At 47.9% G+C, this 24313-nt stretch overlaps 1 protein-coding gene and 1 long non-coding RNA gene across 2 annotated transcripts; both read left to right on the forward strand.

Annotated features, from left to right (window-relative positions):
* The first annotated feature begins 340 nt into the window (after positions 1-340).
* On the forward strand, positions 341-3303 carry LOC144333161 (uncharacterized). Its single transcript, XR_013401576.1, has 2 exons — positions 341-2162; positions 3214-3303. It is a non-coding gene; the product is annotated as an uncharacterized LOC144333161 (long non-coding RNA).
* Positions 3304-8874: 5571 nt separating this feature from the next.
* On the forward strand, positions 8875-22458 carry UNC119B (unc-119 lipid binding chaperone B). The gene is given in 5 exon segments (NM_001266482.1): positions 8875-9144; positions 11836-11949; positions 15214-15325; positions 15456-15628; positions 18749-22458. Coding segments are annotated over 5 exon segments (756 nt in total). The 5' UTR covers positions 8875-8900; the 3' UTR covers positions 18862-22458.
* Positions 22459-24313: the final 1855 nt, after the last annotated feature.

The following is a 24313-nucleotide window of genomic DNA, read 5'->3' on the forward strand; positions in this document are numbered from 1 at the left end:
TTAGCCTCTGTGATAACCCACGGACAAGCTAGCTCACCTAAGCCATAGGAGATTTTTCTCTGCTTGCTCCTTTTCTGGTGTTTTGTCATTGTTGACTACACATTAGGAAGAGCAGAATGGAGGAGGGATTTTTTTTCCTATAATTTATAAGCCACGTTTTACAGGTGAAGAATGTTAAGCCATGCGTGGTGGCTTACGCCTGTTATCCTAGCACTTTGGGAGGCTGAGGACGGCAGATTGCTTGAGCCCAGGAGTTCAAGACCAGCCTGGGCAACATGGCGAAACCCTGTCTCTACTAAAAATACAAAAATTAGCTGAGCATGGTGGTGCATGCGTGTGGTCCCAGCTACTCAGGAGGCTGAGGTGGGAGGATCACTTGAGCCCAGGAGGTCAGTGCTGCAGTGAGCTGAGATTTCGCCACTGCACTCCAGCCTGGGTGACAGAGAGCCTCTCTCACACACACAAAAAGAAACACTGGAGCTCAGAAAAGTTCAGTAACATACCCCAGACTAATTTAGTAAATGGTCAAGCCTGGGTTCAAGTCCAGTCTGTCTGCCATCAAAGCCCAAGCTCTTTAAAGCTGTGAAGATAATTACAGCTGTCCATTATTGAGTTCTTGGAATGGGCTGGGCACAATGCCCAGCATTTGTTACAGATGTTGTCTCTTATCTTCAGCAAACCAGTTGGTATTCCCCTTTAAGAGACGAAGTGACTTGCACGAGGTAGCACAACCAACAAAAGGTGGAGCTGGGGTTTTAAACCAGGACTCCTGCTCTTAATCATTACCCTCTGCTGCCATCCATTTCTTCATGGTACTGGGTGGCATGGCTCCAGAGCCTACTTGTGGGATTTCTCCGAGTGGGAATGGAGACTGCTGGCTTGCAGGGCTGGGGAGGGGTGGAGGTGGAGGGACAGGAGTTTGGCCTACTTCTGTCGGTTATCCCGTGAAGGGCAGAATTCAGTGTACAGCTCCAAGAGTGAGGCCAGTGTTGATGGAGTCTGTTCTCAGGGCCCAAACAAGCCAGGAGGCCCACAGAGCCTCTTTCTTAGGCTGAGCGCCCCTATAACTGGAGTTCTTTCCTAATTCAGATTTCATTGTTACTATTTCAAGTAGCTTTGCATGAGCTGCCAAATGGGGAAGAGACCTGAAGAATTCCCGCTCTAGGGAGTTGCAGGGAGGGAAATTGTCTGACAGAAGATCTTGGGCCAAGTACCGGGGTTGGGTTGGACCACTCTGTGGGTCCAGATCTTAATCTCACTAAGGAAATCAGGCTCCCGGTTGGCTGGAGCCGGTGAGACCTTTCTCCGTACTTAGTACCCCCCATCCCCCATAAAGGAAGAGAGATGAGTTTTTCCAGTACTTACTGGAAAGCTCATTGCTATCACAGTGGTGAGGGGTCAAGGCAGAAAGGAGGCGGAGCACGGAGGTCCTGGAGCGCACTTGCCTCTGCTCTCCAACAACCTAAGGCCACAGGCATCTCGCTGCAGCGCTCTGGCCCAAGAGTCTCAGTTTTGTTTGTTCCTCACCACTTAACATTAGTATGAAATAACTCCACTTGCTTTCTCACTACACTCTTCCACCTGGCTCCACGGGCTTCTCCCTGCCCCGTGCGCCTGCCCTGTGTGCCTGCCCTCAACAGAGGGGGCCTGGAGAAAGAGGCCACTTGTATATATTGCTATAGCGACCATTCATGGGACACTCTTCCTGGCACCAGCATAGTGCTTTTTGGTGCCATTTTGTGTCTCCTCTTCATAACAATGCTAGGAAAGACCTGTGACTAGCCTGACTTGTAAATGAAGACACAAAGGCCTCAGGAGAGAAACGACCTGGCCAGAGTCACATAGCTGGTAAGTGGTAGAGCAAAGACTGGAACCCAATGCTGTTTGACCCCAAAATCTGTGCTTTTAGTGCCATGATGTATTAGTTTTAAAGAGGAACCTTTTGAGTATTGATAACTGATGAATCTATGTTTACACGGCGGTTTCATTATTTCTCCGAAAAAGTAACTTTTAAGACTTGGTGATATAAAGATCTATAAATATACACAGAAATAAATTTTTTAAAAAAGTGGAGTGTAAAATGTGAAAAATCATTTTCTTTTCTTTTTTTTTTTTTTTTTTTTTGAGGCAGGGTTTTGCTCTGTCTCCCAGGCTGGTGTGCAGTGGCAAGATCTTGGCTCACTACAGCCTTGACCTCCCAGGCTCAAGCAATCCTCCCACCTCAGCCTCCTGAGCAGCTGGAACTAGTACAGGTGTATAGCCACCACACCCAGCTAATTTTTATATTTTTGGTAAAGACAGGGTTTTGCCATGTTGCCCAGGCTGGTCTCAAACTCTTGGGCTCAAGTGGTCCGCCCACCTCGGCCTCCCGGAGTGCTGGGATCAGAGGTGTGAGCCACCGTACCAGGCCTGAAAAATCATTTTCTTCCCTATCCCTCTAATCCCTAAAGGATAATACAGAGGACAGTCTGGTGTGTATCTTTTATTTTAAATATATTTACATATATATACGTATATACACACACACAGTCTTTTTAAAGAAGTGGGAGTATACTATACATACCATTCAGTGCCTTTTTTTTACTTAATATGTCTTAGTTAGTTCATATAGATGGGTCAGTACATAGAGATTTTTCTCACTCTCAAGGGCTGTACAGTATCTTATGGTTATATTGTGATTGATTTTACCAGTCCCCTGTAGATGAACATTAAGATACTGCCCATTTTTTGCCAGTACAAACTGCTGCAGTGAACATGCTTATGCATACATCTTTGTGCATATGTGCAGGTGTTTCTTTAGGGAATTCCTTTAAGGAATTACTGGATCAAACAATGTATGCATTTAAAAATTTGAAGGTACTGCCCTCCATGAGGCTATATGAATTTTTACTCACCAATCTTATGCTGTGACTTTGGAATATGCCAGCAATCTCTTTTGGAAAGAGGTAGGATATAAATAATAAATAATGCTTTTTAAAAACAGCCCTCTGGCTGGGCGCAGCAGCTCACACCTATAATCCCAGCACTTTGGAAGGCTGAGGCAAGCGGATCACGTGAGGTCAGGAGTTTGAGATCAGCCTGGCCAACGTAGTGAAACCTCATCCCTACTAAAAATATAAAATTAGCCAGGTGTGGTAGTGCACACCTGTAATCCTAGCTATTCAGGAGGCTGAGGCTGGAGAATCACTTGAACCTGGGAGGCAGAGGTTGCAGTGAGCCAAGATCATGCCATTGCACTCCACCCTGGCAACAGAGCAAGACTCCATCTTTAAAAAAAAAACAGCCCTCATCCAGATAGTGGAGTCACTTGGTACTAAAGAAATTACTAGTTCTTAGTCCCAGACCACAAGGCATACCTGCAATCCCAGCCATGACTTGCTAATTCAATGCATGCCATCTCTAGGGAGGCAGCAGAAAGCAGGACTGAACTTTCAGTCTTGGCAGAAAAATGCCAGCTGATGATGTCTTGCTTACCTTGGTTACACCAGCTCTGGGCCCCACCTGCCTGGCCTGATTTGAAGGCAAACTGCCTGGCTACTCTGGGACTGCCCTGGAAAACAGCCACTGTCACACCTCTTACGGGGAGGAAAACAGCCAGCTGGAGGGAGTCAGCTCTGAGCTGGGGGGAAAGGAAGGCTGGCCCTTCTGCTTTTGGTGTCGGGATTACTATTTAATGCTGTAGTCCTCTGTTTTCCTTCTTCCCCCAAATAAAGTGTGAGTATATGTAATTTTCAAAAGACATTTTACAAGAGCCTTTCCCCACACCTCAAAAAATTTGATGTGGAAAGACAGATTGGAGGTTACACCCCTAATTTTTCCTACCCCTTTAAAAAAATGAAATTATAGGCCGGGCGCGGTGGCTCAAGCCTGTAATCCCAGCACTTTGGGAGGCCGAGGCGGGCAGATCACGAGGTCAGGAGATCGAGACCATCCTGGCTAACACGGTGAAACTCCGTCTCTACTAAAAATACAAAAAATTAGCCGGGCGAGGTGGCGGGTGCCTGTAGTCCCAGCTACTCGGGAGGCTGAGGCAGGAGAATGGCGTAAACCTGGGAGGTGGAGCTTGCAGTGAGCCGAGATCGCACCACTGCACTCCAGCCTGGGAGACTGAGCGAGACTCCGTCTCAAAAAAAAAAAAAAAAAAAATTATATATATTTCCTTCCCTTTACCTTTCCTTTCTTTATTTCCTTCTTCTCTTGTTTCATTCCTTTCCCTGCACCACCCCTCCCCCTTCCCCCCCGCCCCCCCCGCCCCTCCCCGCCCCCCCCCGCTTTCTTACAGTCTCACTCTGTCACCCCTCGAACTCCTGGCCTCAAGCGATCCTCTGACCTTGGCCTCCCAAAGTGTTGGTATTACAGGTATGAGCCACTGTGCCCAGCCCGTCTATTCCTTTTAACCAAAATTCATAGGTAGCACCCAGAGAGAGTACAAGTTCTGACTCATGTGGCAGTATTTAATTAAAAAAAAAAAAAAAAGTCAGGCGTGGTAGTTCACGCCTGTAATCCCAGCACTTTGGGAGGCTGAGGCAGGTGGATCACCTGAGGTCAGGAGTTCGAGGCAAGCCTGACCAACATGGTGAAACCCCGTCTCTGCTAAAAATACAAAAATTAGCTAGGTGTGCTGGCAGGCACCTGTAATCCCAGCTACTCGGGAGGCTGAGGCAGGAGAATCGCTTAAACCTGGGAGGTGGAGGTTGCTGTGAGCCAAGATTGTGCCACTGTACTCCAGCCTGGGTGACAGAGTGAGACTCTGTCTCAAATAAATAAATAAATAAATAAATAAATAAATAAATAAATAATAAAATAAAATTAAAAAAAAAAAAAAGGCCAAGTGCGGCCAACACTTTGGGAGGCCAAGGCAGGTGGATCACAAGGTCAGAAGATTGAGACCAGCCTGTCCAACATGGTGAAACCCTGTCTCTACTAAAAATACAAAAATGAGCTGGGTATAGTGGCACATGCCTGTAATCCCAGCTACTTGGGATGAAGAGGCAGGAGAATCGCTTGAACCCAGGAGGTGGAGGTTGCAGTAAGCTAAGATTGCGCCACCGCACTCCAGTGCGGGCGACAGAGTGAGACCCGTCAGGAAAAAAAAAAAAAAAAAAAAAAAATTTGATTAAGTTTGAGGTTGCTTTTAAATTTTAAAAGGAAGTAAGACAACTTTGGCATAGAGTTTGCCTTCCAGACACAGATCCAAAGGTATTTTCTTTTTTCTTTCTTTTTTTTTTGTTCTTTTTGAGACAGAGTCTTGGTCTGTTGCCAGGCTGGAGTGCAGTGGCGTGATCTCAGCTTACTGCAACCTCCGTCTCCCAGGTTCAAGCAATTCTCCTGCCTCAGCCTCCCGAGTAGCCAGGACTACAGGCGTGTGCCACCACGCCTGGCTAATTTTTGTATTTTTAGTAGAGGCGGGGTTTCACCATATTGGTCAGGCTGGTATCGAACTACTGATCTTGTGATCTGCCCGCCTCGGCCTCCCAAAGTGCTGGGATTACAGCCGTGAGCCACTGCACCTGGCCGGTATTTTCTTTTTAAAAAAGTATACAAGGCCAGGCGCGGTGGTTCATGCCTGTAATCCTAGCACTTTGGGAGGCCTAGGCAGGTGGATCACGAGGTCAGGAGATCGAGACCATCCTGGCTAACACGGTGAAACCCCGTCTCTACTAAAAATAGAAAAAATGAGCCGGGCATGGTGGCGGGTGCCTATAGTCCTGGCTACTTGGGAGGCTGAGGCAGGAGAATGGCGTGAACCTGGGAGGTGGAGCTTGCAGTGAGCCGATTGCGCCATTGCACTCCAGCCTAGGTGACAGAGTGAGACTCCGTCTCAAAAAAAAAAAAAGAAAAAGTATACAAGCAGCCCATGATTATATGTTTGAGATAAAACAGTACAGAAAAAAACAGAAGTACAGAAGTAGTTCTAAAATGTCAAAAGTGAATATATTTCCTTTAGCCTCTTCTGATACTCTCCTCCCCAGAGGTAATCAAGGTTAATGTTTTAATGTATATCCAGACCTCTTCCTTTACAATTACAAATACATATTTATATCTATATCTATGTCTGTCTGTCTAGTTTTTTTTTTTTTTTAGATGGTCTCACTCCCATGGCCCAGGCTAAAGTACAGTGGTGTGATCACAGCTCACACAGCCTTGACTTCCTGGGCTCTGGTGATTCTCCCACCTCAGCCTCCTGAGTAGCTGGGACTACTGGCATGCACCACCACGCCCAGCTAATTTTTGTATTTTTAGTAGTGACGGGGTTTTGCCATGTTGCCCAGGCTGGTCTCAAACTCCTGGGCTCAAGCAATCTGCTCACCTTGGCCTCCCAAAGTGCTGGGATTACAGGCATGAGCCACCACACTCAGCCCACATCTAAATATTTATATACTTTCCATGTTAAATAAATGGGATTCTCAGCAGGATGCGGTGAGCTGTGATTGTGCCACTGCACTCCAGCCTGGGTGACAAGAGTGAGGCCCTGTCTTAAATAAATAAATAAATAAATAGGATTCTGTGCCTTGCTTTTTGCCCCACTTAGTATATGTTTGAGATCTTTCCATACATATATATATATATATATATATATATATATATATATATATATCTCATTTTTAAAAAACAGTTCTATGTAACATGAATGGATACAAATGTAATATATTGAAATTTTTCAATATTATAAATCTCTGTGCATACATGTAGGGTATATTCCTGGATGTGGAATTGCAGGTGAGGAGGTTACATTTGCCATCATCCCTAGAAAGAGAAAAGCCAGGGTCCAAGTAACTAATCTTGGTGCTATGAGAACAAAGTTTCCGTAAACAAGTATATGAGAAATGGCCACATGCTAAACCACCCTCTTGGCCATTCACAATCAAGTAGCATATTAAAAGTTCTGGAAATTCTTCAGTAACCACTCTGTTGAGTGGTTTAACAAGAGTTGTTTGCAAAAGGAAAGACTTTAATTCTTTGTACACATTTATTAAAGTCTCCCTGAACAGTTAGTTAAATGCCACCATATGCTAATCTCTCAAAGACAGTACAGCATTTGGGTAGGAACTTGGCCACACACTGTGCCACCCAGTTGGGCAGCTGGGGTGGGGTCAAGTGTGGACTTTGTCCAGGAACCAAGAGATGCCTGTCTTGGTGGCTTTGGTGAGAGGGACTCAGCAAGGAAGGCCTGGCAAGAATGTCAGGAGGCTCTAGGGGAGGGTTGCAAATTTACTCTAGCCTGGCTGAGAGGTGACATCAGACCTAGCAGACACACTGCATCAATCAGGCCCAGGCCTCCAACACAGAGCAGCACAGATCTAGAATCCCTAGAGAAGGAGCCCCTTGGGGTGGAAAAGGGTAGACCATATCCCCCTGTTGACCCACTTCTGGCCAACTGGTGAGGTCATGGCTAACTTTCAAAACTCAGTGTGGATGTTGCCTCTGTGAAATCTTCCCAAGCCCTCAGGCTGTTACAGCCCGGTCAGTATAAACCACTCCTGTGTGTTCTCCTAGCACCTTTGCTGCATCTCTTAGTGCAGTCAGTGAGTCTAGTTTGTCTTCCAGTTCATACTAACCTGCCTTGTGAAGAGGAAGGGTCACATAACGAATTGTGTGCTTCACAGTCTTCTCTAACAAAAGTGGGAGCTCCTCCACAGTGGGATACTGTCCAGGCTCTCATTCAGTCATTACTGAGCACCTACCACTTGTCAGGCATTAGCTGAACTGCTGGGAATTCAGGGGTGAGGCAGACCCAATCCCTGCCCTCACTCTTACATCTCCTGTAGCCTAGCCCAATGTCTAGCCTAGGGCCTGGCACAGTGGGGCTTACGGATGGCAATCTCATTGGAAAGTTTGTTTTGAAACTGCCTTTGCAAAACAAGCAGTGCTTTAACTTACCTTCTATGCTAAATGTATTTAGAAACATTTTCTCAAGATGCATTGTCCACTAATAGTTTAGTGTTGAAGAACAGGCCTTGGGTCAGATGGACCTGGATTCAAATCCTTGTTCCCTGCTCTTACTGCTTGAGGGACTTTGGACATATTACTTGACTCCTCTGAACTTGAGCTTCCTGATCTGTAAAATGGAGACAGTAACACCGCACAGAGTTGTTGTGAGGGGAGGAGCCTGCCCTATAGCAAGTGTCCTGCCACATAGCAAGTGAGCAGTAAACACTGGCCATTCTTCTTGTTGGTGTGATTACTGGGAATTGGTTGCCATTGTGATGTTGGGACTGGTGATGGAACTCTTGGATTGAGAATGCCGAGATGGTGCACTGAAGATTCTGTGTGCTCTTTCAGACCAGGAGGAGGATGAGGAGGAGGAAAGTTTATATGACGTAAATTCATTTGACCGTAACATATATATTTAAACATCGTGGACGACCTTGGGGGCCTGATGGGGAGTGGGGATGCTAAGGCTCCAGCCACCCCTAGGCCCTCCACCTGGCAGGACCAAAGTTGGGGCAGTACCCGCAGCACCGCCCCCCGGGCCCCGCAGGAGTGTGCAGTCACCTTGTTAGGCCTATGTTGGCTGGCCCATCACTCCTGGCCTGCAGTCTCCCAACCCTGTGGCGGCAGCAGCAGCATTCCCTGAATGGAAAGGCTGCCTTGGTGTCGTCTGCTGAGTTGCTATAGGAGTCAGCCCAGGGCTGCTCACGTGCACCTCAGGTTGCTGATGGCAGCTCTAGTTATTTGGCGATGGAAGTTTGGGAGGCGTGGGCCTTGGTCCATTCTGTGCGAAAGGGAATTCCACCGCCCACCGGGCCCCCGCTCCCGCCCCCGGCCCCGCCCCGCTCAGCCCCGGGCCCCGCCCCCTCCCCGCCCGGCCCCGGGCCCCGGGCCCCGGCCCCGGGCCCCGCCCCCGCTCTCCATAGTTACCGCGCTGTGGAGGCGGCGGCCATCTTGGCTGCGGAGCGATGAGCGGGTCTAACCCGAAGGCTGCGGCCGCGGCTTCGGCGGCTGGACCCGGGGGGCTGGTGGCTGGCAAGGAGGAGAAGAAGAAGGCGGGCGGCGGCGTCCTGAACCGTCTGAAGGCGCGGCGGCAGGCGCCCCACCACGCGGCCGACGACGGCGTCGGGGCAGCGGTCACGGAGCAGGAGCTGCTGGCGCTGGACACCATCCGGCCCGAGCACGTCCTGCGCCTCAGCCGAGTCACCGAGAGTGAGTGCCGCGCGGGCCGCGCCCTCCCCTCGCGCCGTGCCCCGGCTCCCGGAGCCTTCAGCGGACCCGGCCACTCGACCAGCTCGCGGGTCCCCCCAGACCCCCTCGGCCGGCCGGGCTGCACTTCCCGCTGCCCCGCCGGCCGGGCTCTGCCCCCGCCACGCTCACGTTGCTCTGGTGGGGAAGGACTCTCCTGGGCTTGACCTCATTCCTGTGAGTCCGGCCACGCTAGGATGCCCCTCGGCCGGTCGGCTCCCTAGTTCTGCCGGACCTGTTTGCGTAGAGGGCCCCGTTCAGCTGAACTGAACCCTCCTGAGCCGGCCGGGGGCCGAGGTCCCCTCATAAATGGGCCCTTGGACCCTCAGCCTGGAACCCCCGGCCATCCGTGAAGTTAGCGCTCAGCCAGGCGCCCCAGCCCTCTGGCAGGCCAGAAGCCTTACCTGCTTCCTCCGCCGGCCCCATTGCAGCCCTCCCCCATTGCAGCCCTCCCCCATTGCAGCCCTCCCCCATTGCAGCCCTCCCCCATTGCAGCCCTCCCCCATTGCAGCCCTCCCCCATTGCAGCCCTCCCCCATTGCAGCCCTCCCCCATTGCAGCCCTCCCCCATTGCAGCCTGCCGGGCCTCCCTCCCGCTTTGGGTCCGGAGCGTTGCCCCTTAGTGTGCAGGTGGGTTCTTCCTCAGACACATAGCCGTGGCATTTCCTGCTCATTTAAAACTGTGCCACATTAAAACAAAAATAAAGTTTCAGTTTGTGTACAAACTCCGACGTGTGAATCCTGCTTTTGACATTCTCGTGAATTAAGAATGATTTCAGGGTTTCAGAAATGCGTTTTCTGCACAAAAGGCAACCATCCTAAGCTTTTTCGTTGATAGGAGGATGGGTGGGAAGAAAAATGTTGCCCAGTCCCTGCCCTGGGTGATCTGGTGATCTCCCTTTTTCTGTTCTCTGCCAAGCCAGTCCCCGAGTTGACGTCTTTTCTCTTGCTGCTGTTTTCCCTGCAGGAGTGTGCACTCACCTGGTTAGGCCCATCTTGGCCTGCCCATCACTCCTGGCTTGCAGTCTCCTAACCCTGTGGCAGCAGCAGCATTCCCTGGATGGATCGAAGGCTGCCATGGTGTCTGCTGAACTGCTATAGCAGGCAGCCCAGGGCTGTTCAGGTTCACCTCAGATTGCCGATGGCAGCTCTAGTAATTTGGGAATGGAAGTTTGTGGGGAGTGGGCCTTGGTCCACCCAGCGAAAGGGAATTCCCATCTCCTAAAAGAGTTTTAATTTGATTCTAGATATTTGGATGCCCCCATTTCCCAACACTGTTTGGGTTGAGACTGTCTTTAGCAGGCCTGAGCATATCTTTAGACATTCTTGCTATTTAGACATTCTTGCTAGTTTTATTGAAACAGTGAGTGTGAAAAAGCTTTTTTTCTGAACCAGTTTTCATCTGGGGCTCTGAAAGTACACACATGCTCAGCACCTGGTCTTGGTAACCTCATGCCCTCTCTTGTCACCCAAGTGAATTAGGGTTTTCTGTGCCTGGCCCTAAGCAGGATTCTCAGTGGGCACTCAGATCCTATCTGGGGGCTTGGGATTGTTGCTCATTGTCCAAACCCACCTGTGCAGCTTCTTAGAGAGAGCCTGGCAACCTCTTTGTTACTCTTCTTAACGTCTTGTTCATTCTATCCAGCAGATATTTGAGTACCCTCTAAGGGTCCAAAGCCGATGTTAGCCTTTTTAGCAGTTACAGAATAATCAGTAGTTGTCAAGTTTGCCATCTTACTAAAGAGACAACTTGTAAAACACGAAAACAACTAACTCAAGCAATAAAAGATCAAGTATCAAAATGAGTTGTGGAGAAGGTGCTATCTGGAATAATCCTAGAAAGAAATCAATGAAATTTGCTGTGATTAGAATTATTTGAATTTGCTGCTCAGGTTATAGTCGTTTGGGCCTAATGCCTTCACCGGCAGATGTATCCTCTTGCCTGGATATGTATAATATGTATGGTCTACTGTATGATTTTGTGTAACCCACAAACTAAGAATGGTTTGTACATTTTTAAATGGTTGAAAACTTTAAAATCTTGAGACACGTGGTTATGTAAAATTCATATTTCAGTGTCCATAAATACAGTTTTACTGGAATATAGCCACATTCATTCATTTGCGTATTGTCTGGATGCTTTTGTGGCTACAATGATAGAGTTGAGTGGTTGTGACAGAGACCATGTGGCGGCAAAGCCTAAATTATTTCAAATCTGGCTCTTTACAGAAAAGTTTGCTGATCTCGGCTTTCTTACACTGACAGTTGGCAAACTAGCGTTGTATTATCCGCTAAGTCGGTTTAAATGTCTTAGATTGGAATTCTATAAAAAGTTCTCTGCCCTGTTGTGACATCCAACTTGATAGATAATGAAAGATTTTTAGGTGTTTCCAAAGAAATCCACCTTTTCTATCCTAGTTTCTAAAAGTTTTGTAATTTTTCATCCAAAGCAAGTCCTTGTTCTTTTTTTTCTTTGTTAGATCCCCTATTTCTGTCCATACAACTTCTGCTGGTGATAACACATGACAAAATTTTTGGGAGTATTTTAAGTGTATTGTGTAAGAAAAAAATCTGAGTTTGCTTCAAAACTTGAGAATTAAATAAATGGTAGTTTTGGAGGATTATTTAACAGTGTTGGTTTCTCTCTTGTTTTCAGATTATTTATGTAAACCCGAAGACAACATCTACAGTATTGATTTTACCCGCTTCAAAATTCGAGATTTGGAGACAGGGACAGTACTTTTTGAGATTGCCAAACCTTGCGTTTCAGGTAGGCCTCAATGTTGTAGTGACCAGTAGACAGTTTTGAGCCAAAGGTCTTTGAAACTCAAATCTTGGTGTGCCACTGCATCCTGTTTCTTGGACTCCAGTGTGTCCCTCTTCTGTGACTTCTTCCCGTAGCCTGGCCTGCCAGGCATGGTGGTTTGAAGCTGCGTTCAGAGGCTGATGTTTGTTGGATGTCTATTCTATGCTGGTCACTGTGTTCCACATCTTTATGCACATCAGTGTATGTAATCCTCACACCTCTGTGAGGAATTACTGTTATCTTCATTTTACAGCGAAGGATCTGAGGCCTAGAATTCCCAAGCGACACTTTCCTAAGGCCCTGTGCTGGTTCATCTTATGTTGCTTCCAGTTGGGAAAGGAATCCTTGAAATTAAACTATAATGAGGAAAACTCACCTGAGCTTGGAGCCCTCTTGGAGGATGATAGGGAGGATTCTGGTCCAGACATGAGGCAGTTTGAGCCATCTTCTCACTCTCCTTTACGTAGTGCCTTGGATTTCCCAGACCTGGTTTAGATTTTAATCTCAACCATTTTCTGGAAGAACAGACCCAGGAGCTCAACTACTTGGGGTTCCTTAAATTAGCCTCTGATAACTGCTTCCTGTGCTTGTGATAAAAAGTGTAGGGGTTATTCATTCCGACCAGGAGACCACAGAAGCCTTTGGAGCACCTCACTGGAGGTTTAGCGCCCCCTGGAGTTAGTCATTTGTTAGAATACTGGTACAGATACTCATAGTATCAGTGTGGTTTCTAAACTTACTTTGCAGTGTTTCTCATCTGATTTGCTACTTAGAGCCTGCAAATTTGATAAGGCCCCGATTTCACCCCTACCTGGTGGTATTTATGCTCTCATAATCTAATACTGACCAAGGCACCTAAATGCTCAAGTTCATGGGTAGTTTTTGTTGTTGTTGTTGTTGTTTTGTGGGTTCTTTTGTTGTTGTTGTTTGTTTTGAGACAGATTCTTTCTCTATCACCCAGGCTGGAGTGCAGTGGCATGATCTCGGCTCACTGCAACCTCCACCTCCTGGGTTCAAAAGATTCTCCTGCCTCACCCTTCCAAGTAGCTGAGATTACAGGTGCCTGCCACCACGCCTAGCTACTTTTTGTATTTTTAGTAGAGACAAGATTTCACCATGTTGGTCAGGCTGGTATCGAACCCCTGACCTTGTGATTCACCTGCTTTGGTCTCCCAAAGTGCTGGGATTATAGGCTTGAGCCACTGCGCCTGGTTGCTCATGGGTGGTTTTTTATTGGGATGGTCACATCAAGACTAGCTAGCTTCCTGGGTCTATGGTGTTCTTATCCCTAAGCCACATATCACAGTACCTGGGACATTTCAAGGACTCCAGGCCTACTACAGGTATGTGGTTTTGGATTAGACTCAGAGTTGTCATTTCAGTATAAGACAGAACTGTTTCAAGAAGGTCAGCTAAAGATACTGTAAAGTATCTTGGTTTTCAGTCTTTCTAGTTTTTACATTTAAGGATCTTGATTCACTTGGAATATTTCCCACATTGAGGCTGGGTGTGGTGGATCACACCTGTAATCCCAGCACTTCAGCAGGCTGAGGCAGGCGGATCACTTGAGCCCCGGGAGTTTGAGACCAGCCTGGGCAACATGGTGAAACCCCATCTGTACAAAGTACAAAAAAATTAGCCAGGTGTGGTGGCACATGCCTGTGGTCCCAGCTACTCAGGAGGCTGAGGTGGAAGGATGGCTTGAGCCTGGGAGATCAAGGCTGCAGTGAGCTGTGATCACTCCATTGCACTCCAGCGAAGGTGACAGAGTGAGACCCTATCTCAAAATAAAGCAGTAAATATAAACAATAGAATATCCTCACACTGAATCAGTACCTTTCTGCAGCACTTGTTCTGATGAATTTGAATCCCCAAGATTTGCTCTAACTCTCTCTGAATCACATTGTTGGAGCCAGGGTTTTAGAGTCTCTGGGGTTGAACCCCTACTCAGCCTGGTTGCCCAGTCGCTCTTGGGCTTGTCAAAGGCAGAGATGTTTGATGCTGAAAAAGACTTCTCTTATGTTGTACCCATGTACGGCTTAGACCTGGAGAAAATGTCCTCAATGGACACTGGGGGGTACTAACTCCTATTCACATTAGAATTAGAATGCTTATTCTCTGATTCTTTTTTTTTTTGAGACGCAGTTTCACTCTTGTTGCCCAGGTTAGGGTGCAATGGCGCAATCTCGGCTCACTGCAACCTCTGTCTCACGGATTCAAGCGATTCTCCTGCCTCAGCCTTCCGAGTAGCTGGGATTACAGGCATGCGCCACCATGCCCGGCTAATTTTGTATTTTTAGTAGAGACAGGGTTTCTCCTTGTTGGTCAGGCTGGTCTCAAACTTCTGACCTCAGGGGATCCACCCACCCTGGCCTCTGAAAGTGCTGGGATTACAGGTGTGAGCCACTGCGCCCAGCCCTCTGATTAATTTTACAAATCTTTCATCTCCTGGGTTCAGGAGTGGACTAGACCGGAGACCAGCATTAACCATGTAGAGTCAGAGGCCCCCACATCTGCTTCACCCTTTCCCAGGTGGTCAAAGGGTTAGGCCTGGTATGACCTAGAAATAGACATCAATTAAGGAACTATAGTATCCCAAGGCTGTAGGTCAATGTCTCCTATTTAAATAACAAAAGTATTTTTAGTGGTTTATCTTTGCAGCCTGTCAGAAATTTTTGTATTCATTGAAATAACTTTCTTGATAAGTGTCAACTTTTGTAGCCTCATTATTTTAGGTTGGTGCTAGCGCTTCAACTTGATTAGCTGCAGACCTAGGCTGTATCATATAGACCGTGTCAGGGGCCCATTTCCCAGCTTGTGTTTCAGGCTTCACCCTTAGGATATGGCGTAAGCTCTCAAACTATTAAAAAAGGCTAATCGCTTAGTGTTGAAGAATAGGCCTTGAGTCAGAGGGACCTGGATTCAAATCCCTGTCCCCCCCTCTTACTGTTGGAGGGACTTTGGACATGTTACCTGACTTCTCTGAGCTTGAGCTTCCTGATCTGTAAAATGGAGACAGTAACACCTCACAGGGTTGTTGTGAGGGGAGGAGCCTGCCCTATAGCAAGTGTCCTGCCATATATAGCAAGTGAGCAGTAAACACTGGCCATTCTTCTTGTTGGTGTGATTACTGGGAATTGGTTGCCATTGTGATGTTGGGATTGGTGATGGAACTCTTGGATTGAGAATGCCGAGATGGTGCACTGAAGATTTTGTGTGCTCTTTCAGACCAGGAGGAGGATGAGGAGGAGGGAGGTGGAGACGTGGACATCAGCGCAGGACGTTTTGTCCGCTATCAGTTCACACCGGCATTTCTCCGCCTCCGGACAGTCGGGGCTACGTGAGTACCATTACTACTTGAGGGGAGAACGTTCTGTTTGTTCACAGAGAAGAGTGTTTTCTGTTGGGTTTTGGGGTGGCTTTAGAGGAGGGAGGAGGCAAAGTCAGGCTTACAGAGATTTATTTTCCAGGGTGGAGTTCACAGTGGGAGACAAACCTGTGTCAAACTTCCGGATGATCGAACGGCACTATTTCCGGGAACACTTGCTGAAAAACTTTGACTTTGATTTTGGCTTCTGCATCCCCAGCAGTAGGAACACTTGTGAACATATCTATGAGTTTCCCCAGCTTTCGGAGGATGTCAGTATGTATCCCCTGACTCTTACAGCACTCTAGATTCTGAGGGCTACGAGGAACAAACCTTGAAACCCATCTGGTCCAGCGCCCTGGCTTTGTCTCATGGCAGTGCTGACATGATGTGTATCTAGTCATTTGACCTCAGGCTTCTCATTTCCTATTGCTCCTGGCTCCTGTTCCAAACTCTGACTCGGCCCCATATGGGAGCAGTGAAAGGTTTGTTCGTTTTTGTTTTTTTCTTCCCCCGAGACAGAGTCTTGCTCTGTCTGTCGCCCAGGCTGGAGTACAGTGGCATAATCTCGGCTCACTGCAACCTCCGTCTCCTGGGTTCAAGCGATTCTCCTGCCTCAGCCTCCTGAGTAGCTGGGATTACACCACGCCTGGCTAGTTTTTGTATTTTCAGTAGAGACGGGTTTTCACCATGTTGGCCAGGCTGGTCTCAAACTCTTTTTTTTTTTTTTTTTTTTTTTTTGAGACGGAGTCTCGCTCTGTCACCCAGGCTGGAGTGCGGTGGCTGGATCTCAGCTCACTGCAAGCTCCGCCTCCCGGGTTCACGCCATTCTCCTGCCTCAGCCTCCCGAGTAGCTGGGACTATAGGCGCCCGCCACCTCGCCCGGCTAGTTTTTTGTATTTTTTAGTAGAGACGGGGTTTCACCGTGTTAGCCAGGATGGTCTCGATCGCCTGACCTCGTGATCCGCCCGTCTCGGCCTCCCAAAGTGCTGGGATTACAGGCGTGAGCCACCGCGCCCGGCCTGGTCTCAAACTCTTGACCTCGTGATCCACCCGCCTCGGCCTCCCAAAATGCTGGGATTACAGGTATGAGCCACCGCCCCCTTGCCCTATCGCCCAGGCTGGAGTGCAGTGGCGCGGTCTTGGCTCACTACATCCTCTGCCTCCTGGGTTCAGGTGATTTTCTTGCTTCAGCCTCTCGAGTAGCTGAGATTACAGGTGCCTGCCACCATGCCCGGCTAATTTTTTGTAGAGACGGGGTTTCACCATGTTAGCCAGGCTGGTCTCGAACTCCTGACCTCGTGATCCGCCTGCCTCGGCCTCCCAAAGTTCTGGGGATTACAGGCGTGAGCCACTGTGCTAGGCCTGAAGGTTTTTCTTTTTTTTTTTTTTTTGAAATGGAGTCTTGATCTTGACGCCCAGGCTGGAGTGCAGTGGCGCAATCTCGGCTCACTGTAAGCTCTGCGTCCTGGGTTCATGCCATTCTCCTGCCTCAGCCTCCTGAGTAGCTGGGACTACAGGTGCCCACCACCACGCCCGGCTAATTTTTTGTATTTTTAGTAGAGACGGGGTTTCACCGTGTTAGCCAGGATGGTCCCAATCTCCTGACCTCGTGATCCACCCGCCTTGGCCTCCCAAAGTGCTGGGATTACAGGCTTGAGCCACTGCCTGTGCCTGGCCAGCCTGAAGGTTTTAATAGTACAGGCCATCCTTTTAGATGCCTCCTGTGGGAAGACAGTGCCTAAGGGAGATAAAAGGAGGCCTGTGACCATCCCTGGGACTCTGATCAGATGAAGCACCTCTCCTGTGCACTGTTAGTCATGGTTTTCCATTGTTTTAGTCATTGGCCCTTTACTTTTTTCTTAATCAGAGCTAGATGTGAAACTGCAGGCTAAATAGAATCAAGGCCCGAGGACTTCTTTTCCATTCCCTGCAGGATAGACAGTTGATTGGATAAAGTGTTGAGATAGATCCAGCAGGAAGGAATGGGGCTATTGCAGATTTTGGGGCAGGAGTGAGGTGGTGGAAGTACTGTCTGAGGAAGAGTGGCCTAGACCTGGGGAGAGCACCAGAGGGAGAAGGCTGCTGCCATGTAGCCTCAGCAAGGGAAGATGGGGACCAAACGAGAGAAAGAACAGGCCTTGTCAGTTTCTGCGACTTTGGCCTACCCACCTCAGGATCACATCCTTTGTGAACACATAGGGAAAATTCAAGGCATTTATGAGGGTGTGAATGGAATCCTGTGACTAATGATGCCTTAAGTTGCTTTGTCGGCATCACTGATTGTTCCTCTCAGAATCCCAGGTCCTTAGGAATTGTCATATTCTGAAAATCAGATACCCTTTACTCGTGTGGCAGTGCAGTTCCCAGGTAAAATGAGGATTGCTGAGATGTGGGGCAGGGTGTTGACGACAGCATCTGATTCAGACTTGAACCCCTCCTCCCAAGCTGGCTGGAATATGTAGATACTTGCAAGAAAAGATGATGTATAGTGATTTTTTACCCATGAAGCCAAATCAGCCTAGAGGGCAATATTCTGCATATAAACCAAGTAGTTTTGGCATTGGTGGGTTCAAAGAACTTTAAAAAATCAGTTTCGCTTTTTGAGAACTGTGGTGAGCAACAGCACTTCCTCCAGGGGACTCCGAATGGCATGTAATCATTAACTCACAACTGATCAGAGGTAGTATTATCTTTACTCTCCAGTATCGTTATGGCATGTAATCGTTAACTCACAACTGGTCAGAGGTAGTGACTGTTAATTATCTTTCCAGTATGGTTAAAGAGGTCTGGGCAGTTGCTTGAACAAACAAGACTTTAGATCCCAAGACAAGCAGACCTATTGCTGGATCATTTGCAAGTTAATACCCAAAAGGTGTGCGGAGAAGGCTCCCTGCCCTGTGTTCCTTGCACTCATTCCCACGTAGGATTCCTTGGGGTGTCAGGGGTGTGTGTGGAGGTGGGCACAGTGAGGCTCAGATTTCTGAATTTGGACTGGAATGTCTAGAGGTGGTCCACTGACCAGAGGCCAGGGCTGACTTTGGTCAGCTGAGAGCACTGAGTAAATAGGTTGGTGGGGTCCATGTTGGGAAGAGGGTGAACACATTTCCCTGGTATCTTGGCTGAAGAACCAGGCTGGAGATGACAGACGAGGCCATGGGGGAGAGTTGATTGCATCCTTACGCTGAAATGGAGATCATGTTCAGTTTGGGGGCCTCTGTGGTCTCCCCAGCTGTCAAGGACTGCCTCCTTGTGTTCTGATCTCATTATTCTGGCAGAGTATACTCTGAAGCGCTGGCTTATTTTGGAGGGGATACAAAGTTTTCTCCCACCTACCCTGTGGGGCAGACTCAAACATAATTCTTTGCTTTTTTTCCCCCTTTGCCTGACTTGCAGTTCGTCTGATGATTGAAAATCCTTACGAGACCCGCTCTGACAGCTTCTACTTTGTTGACAACAAGCTGATAATGCACAACAAGGCTGATTATGCCTATAATGGAGGCCAGTAAGTGCTGCAGTAGTAGATAGGGGAGGTGCTTTGCCGCGGCCACAAGATCTGGCACATGGAGGCGATTGAAGCTGCAATTTGTCAACACACATCTGGAACCTGGCCCCAGGAAGCCAAGGCTGGGGTGGCAGTTTCCTGTGCGCCAAAGGAGCTGCCAAACTGTGCTGTGTTTTCTTCCCCAGTATTTTTTCTTCTCTTTTTTTTTTTCCTGCCCCTTAGGTTGCAGAGGTACTATAGTAAAGTAAAAGGTTAGGATAAGGCTCCTGGAATCCAGACAAAAAAGTTTATTTTCCTGTGGTCTGGCTGCCTGTTGGTTGTCTTGACAAGCCTTTGTGTCTCCAGGCATAGCTGTGCCTGGTGAGAAGGCTCCGGCCAGGCCCACCAGCAGTTCAGCAGCTTTTAAGGTTCCTGGGTGCTCTGGGAAGTGGAAAGGTAGGCCTCTTCCAGGTAGCTCCTCCTCTCACCTCTGGCATTGCCATCAGTGCAGTCTGCCCTCGGTCTGTGTGAAGTCTTAAACCAACTGGAAGAAACTTGAAAGGGTGGGGAGGGAGGGGAGGTGCCAAGAGTGGAGGCACCAAGGAATGGGTGATGCTCCCAAGCTGAAGGGTCTACTTTGTGGAGACGCTGCTGCTCTGTCTGACTTCCAGGGTCTCAGCCAGCCCCTCTGGGAATAGACCAAGGTTTCAGCCTGGCAGTACCTTCTATTCTCATTTTGGAGGACGGACAAGCTTGCTCTGCCTCTCCTGGCTCCTCCCTTCTGAGTCTCATGAAATAGAATGTGTCAGCTCTGCTCACGCAGCAGTAGTATCTCTTGAGGCCAGAGCAGGTCTTGTATTTTTTTTTTAATTTCCAGACTTCTTTTAGGGAGGTTTTATAAAATGACAGTGGTGTTCCCAGCATATGTGATACGCGGTTAGACTTCTGATAGTATTAATCAGCTTCCTGGGGCTAATCTGGCTTACGTTGGGAGGATATGCTTACGAATCAGCAGCAGCTTTCTAAGGAAGAGATGTGACTTTTCTCTGCACTGTGCAGCCTGGAGGATCGGCTTTTGATGGGGATTTGACTCCGAAGCTCTTTGTAGATTTCTTTTTTAGGAGGGTTTTCCTATCTACCTTTCTACTGAAGTAGTTTCTGGAATTATCCTGATGGATCAGAGTTAAGTAATGCAGTCTGATCCTTCAAACTGCTAGTTCGAATTGTTTTAGGTGTTCAGGAAGGGTAAAATAGGCTGAGGTGGCCTGTCAGAGTGATGTGTTCTCAAAAAAGTTTACCTGCATATCTGTGGGCTGCTTTTGTCCTCAGACTAGCTTAGTGGACAGACTCCACAAACCCTCTGATGAGATGATTGATGTGGCCAGGGTCCGGTTAGCATCAGTAGAAGGATGTCACTAGGAAGGGACCAGGTATCTGGTAAGTGACTGTGAGGTGTCACAGTACCTGTGACAGGAGAGTGTCCCGAAGTGCTTGGGAGAAAGGCTGTATGGGGGCCAGGGACAGAAAAGACAGTATGTGGCCACAGAAGTTCCTGTGCATCCACCACCAGTGCTGCCCCCTGTGTGGGCTCTAGAGAAAGTGGCCCAGTGCTTTGTACCAGGCCAGAGTCTTGGTGATGCCATGTGCTGGCAGCTTTCTCACTGAGAAGGTCCTAGCTTACCCCTGTGTGCTGGCCTTGGATTCAGCCCTGAGGGAGGGAAGAGACCATGCCTCCTGTGGAGTGGGTTCCTTATCACCAGACTGGCCACTCTCAGAACTGGCGTCCACTGTAAATCCAGGTGCCTTACGTGTGGCTCTGTCCCTTATGCTGCTGGGGAAAGCTGCATTGCCATTGTTCCCACCTCCTCATTGGCAGATAGATGCCAGCACTGTTAGCACTGTCTCCTCACCTTTTGTTTCTCATTGTGGCTCCTCAAATGGGATTTGCATGTTCCTGTCAAGCTTAACAACAATCCCTTCTCTCTTTGACAGAGGCCCACGTGGGAGAGTTTCTACTATTTGATATTTGAGTATTATCTGGGATGTGGTTCTAGAGCTGCCCAGAGCTGTGCTCAGTAGAGCGTGTCTTGGAACGTGCGCCTGGGCAGACTGTATCTAGTACACTGGTGGGCTATCTCTTATCTGCGGTGTTTGCTTTTGCTAGGAAGAGGATGTGGAGGAAGGAGGAGGTGGGCAGTCTGGCTTGAGTTGTGCTGTATCCTCTACCTTGTTAGCTTGCCTTAGTCTCACTGGAGACCATTTGCGGATAGTGCTTGGTCCATGCCCAGCAGGACAGGGCTTTGCTGCTTCTGAAAGTCTGGTGTTCTGTATCTGGGGCTGTGGATTCCTGTGTCTAGCTGCTCAGGAAATCTTGAGAAGCATTCCACTCTGGGGTGTTAACCAGTATGAGTTTGAAATTCAAGCCTTTGTACCTGAGTTGGGGAGAGAATTGCAAGGTATACTTTCTCTGAAAGTAACAGAACCAGTCAGGCTGCCATGTTATTAAGGAATCTGAACTGTTTATAGCAGTTACCTTGTGGGTGATACAATGGGAGGGGGCAAAAAAACTACCTGCATAGGGGACCCTGCCCTCTATCAAGAGCTGGGAGCACATTTCATCAGAGTAGCAGGCCCACCTGGTGCCACAGGGCCTGCCCTTCCTGCTTCTATTCCTTTGCCTTGCAATCTCCTGGAGAGAGCCTCTCTTCCTGTACAGCCTTTGGGCCAAAATGCCCTTCTAGCTTCTCCAAAGAAGATCCTAGTTTATTTCATTCTATGTTTTAAAAGGTAAACAGGACATAACAAGTAAAAGAAGTTTTGGGCTAAAGTAGGGTATGTCTCCTTATGTATTAGCCCAATACTGTTTTGCAGAGAAAACATTTTTCAAGCATGTACTTCCTGAAGACACGTCAGTCTTTGGGCCATTTGATTTCCAATACATAGGGTGGAAGAATGTGATTTGGGGCTGACCATAAACTGGAAATTTGTGAAATGGCAGTGATTGGGCAATCTTCAGTTTAGTTTTTCAGTTGAACTGGAACTCATTTCTGGAATGGATTTAATAGGCCGTGTCTAATGTACAAACTGGGTGAGTCCTGCCTTAGTGTGTCCTGCCCCACCAGTACGTGTCCAGGATACTCTTTTTTTCCCCTCTGTAAAGTCACTTTCTTCTGATGGCCATTGTCACTATGATGTCAGGTTTGGGGATGAGGACAGTGTGTCCTGAAATTCACAGGACTGACTCCTCACCCCAGTGCACGAGGATTCCTGTGGCATAAGGTGCTGCTGTACCTAATGTAGGAGCCTAATCATTGAACCATTGTGTTACATTCCATGTCACAGAACATCTCAGCCTCAAGGAGGATTTGGTGGAGGTGGATTTACCCCTTGTTTTACAAAGGACCGTGTAAAGTCATTGAAGTTGTGAAAGTCTATTTTTTTTCCTGTAAATCTATTTTTTACAGAATATAAGAAACATCAGTGACCTGATCTGTCCTTCCTCCTCCTTCCCGCTTCCCCCAAAATCACATTCAGTTTTTATTGTCTTTGTGTCCAAAGTAAACTAGGTGACTTATTTGTATAAAATGTTATTTTGCCACAAGAGACAGTAATAAAGATTTTCACAGTACGTCTCTCTCATCCTGTCTCCTGATTGTTGGGGCCCTTGTGTTGCTGAGGGGGAGCAGGGGCGGGTGGGGCCTCCAGGTTTCTCTTACTTTGGCTATTATGTGGCCCTTCTGTAAGTAGTTTAACTAGAGTATAGCTGGCTTCTAGGGTGATTGAGGAATTGTACTGGACTTTAGGCTTAATATTTTTGCTTTGTATTTTTCCAGGGTGAGTGGCTTTGTAAATTGAAAGTTTACATGCACATTTTAAAGGTAGGCTTTTTTTTTTTTTTTTTTTTTTTGAGATGGTATTTCACTCTTTTTGCCCAGGCTGGAGTGCGATGGCACAATGGTGGCATCGCACTCCAGCCTGGGCAAAAAGAGTGCAGTGGTGGCTTACTGCACCCTTTGCCTTCCGGATTCAAGTTATTCTCCTGCCTCAGCATCCCAAGTAGCTGGGATTACAGGCATGTGCCACCACACCCGGCTAATTCTGTATTTTTGGTAGAGACAGGGTTTCCCCATGTTGGCCAGGCTGGTTTTGAACTCCTGACCTCAGGTGACCAACCTGCCTCGGCCTCCCAAAGTGCTGGGATTACAGGTGTGAGCCACTGTGCCTGGCCGTAAAAGTAGGCTTATAAGGAATACTTTACAGTAAAATTTACCTCACTTAAGAGTACCAATGCATTTTGACAAATGAATAGTCTTATTACCCATCACAATCATGATATAGGACATTTCCATTGTGCCCACTTAGAAAGTTCCTGAGTTCCTTGTGTTTGCGGCCAGGTGCCTTCTCCCACCTTAGCCTCTTGCAACCACTATCTGATTCTGTCTCTATTGGAAAACTTGGATGCTTTTAAAATGAAATTTCACATTCATATTTACAGTCACAATTCTCAAGAGTCTCATTTAGATGCTCTGTGGCAACTGAAGCAATTATTGGCCTCTGCTCACAAACACAACTCACTCATTTCTCCCTTTTCTCCTGCTTTTTCATAGTTTCTTCCACCCAGGGCTGGTGCCCAGGTGGGATGACTGAAAGGTGAGGAAGCCCTTAGAGCATTTGCCAATGGGAGCCATTCATTTGACTTTAAAGTACTGAGAATTTAGAGGCGTTCTTTTAAATGCATTATTTAAAAAGAAAGGTAACACATTAAGGACTTTGCTGCATCTTTTGATTGGCTTTCCTCTAGGAAGTAGTGACCGAGGTTTCCACTTTCCTCCAAGAGGAAGAGACAGAATTTTTGGCAAATAGGTCAATGCTGGGAATATCCTGACTGGCTGAGTGCTGGGAAAGAAAGGCAGTTGCAGGGATATTTGGGTTCCTGGGAAGGCGTGGGTGGTGCCCAGGAGGCTATGGGAGTCAGAATCACACTTGCACAGGAGAAGACCCTTATGGGACAAGTAAAATCAGTGTAGTTTCTTGGGCGGGGCAAAGGCGTCCTGATGAGGATACTAGGGGTCAAATGTGTGGCTGGGCTCTGCCCCAATCAGGAGTGAGACAGGACTAAAGTGGAAACAGAGGGGTAGCAGCAAGACACAAGACAAGGTCCTTGAGCTTCTTGGAGCGAGTGGGGGAAGCAGATAATTTCAGATGCAAAGTGCCTTGAATAAACAGAACGAAAGATAGAGAGCCAGTGGGGGAGAAATGGCCTGGTGTGTTCAGGGCAGGCCTCCATGAGACCTGAATGAAGAGGGGGCATTCCAGACAAAGGGAACAGTGATCACAGAGGCCCCGAGTCAGGAACCAGCTAAGGGTCTTAGAGAAGAGCTGCCTCGTAAAGCTGAGCAACAATAACCAGGGAACAGTGGGCATGGGCCCTGATAGCCAAGGCAGGTCTTGGCTTTTTAAGCCATAGAATTGGATTT

This window comes from Macaca mulatta, chromosome 11 (assembly GCF_049350105.2).
Source record: "Macaca mulatta isolate MMU2019108-1 chromosome 11, T2T-MMU8v2.0, whole genome shotgun sequence".
NCBI lineage: Eukaryota > Metazoa > Chordata > Mammalia > Primates > Cercopithecidae > Macaca > Macaca mulatta.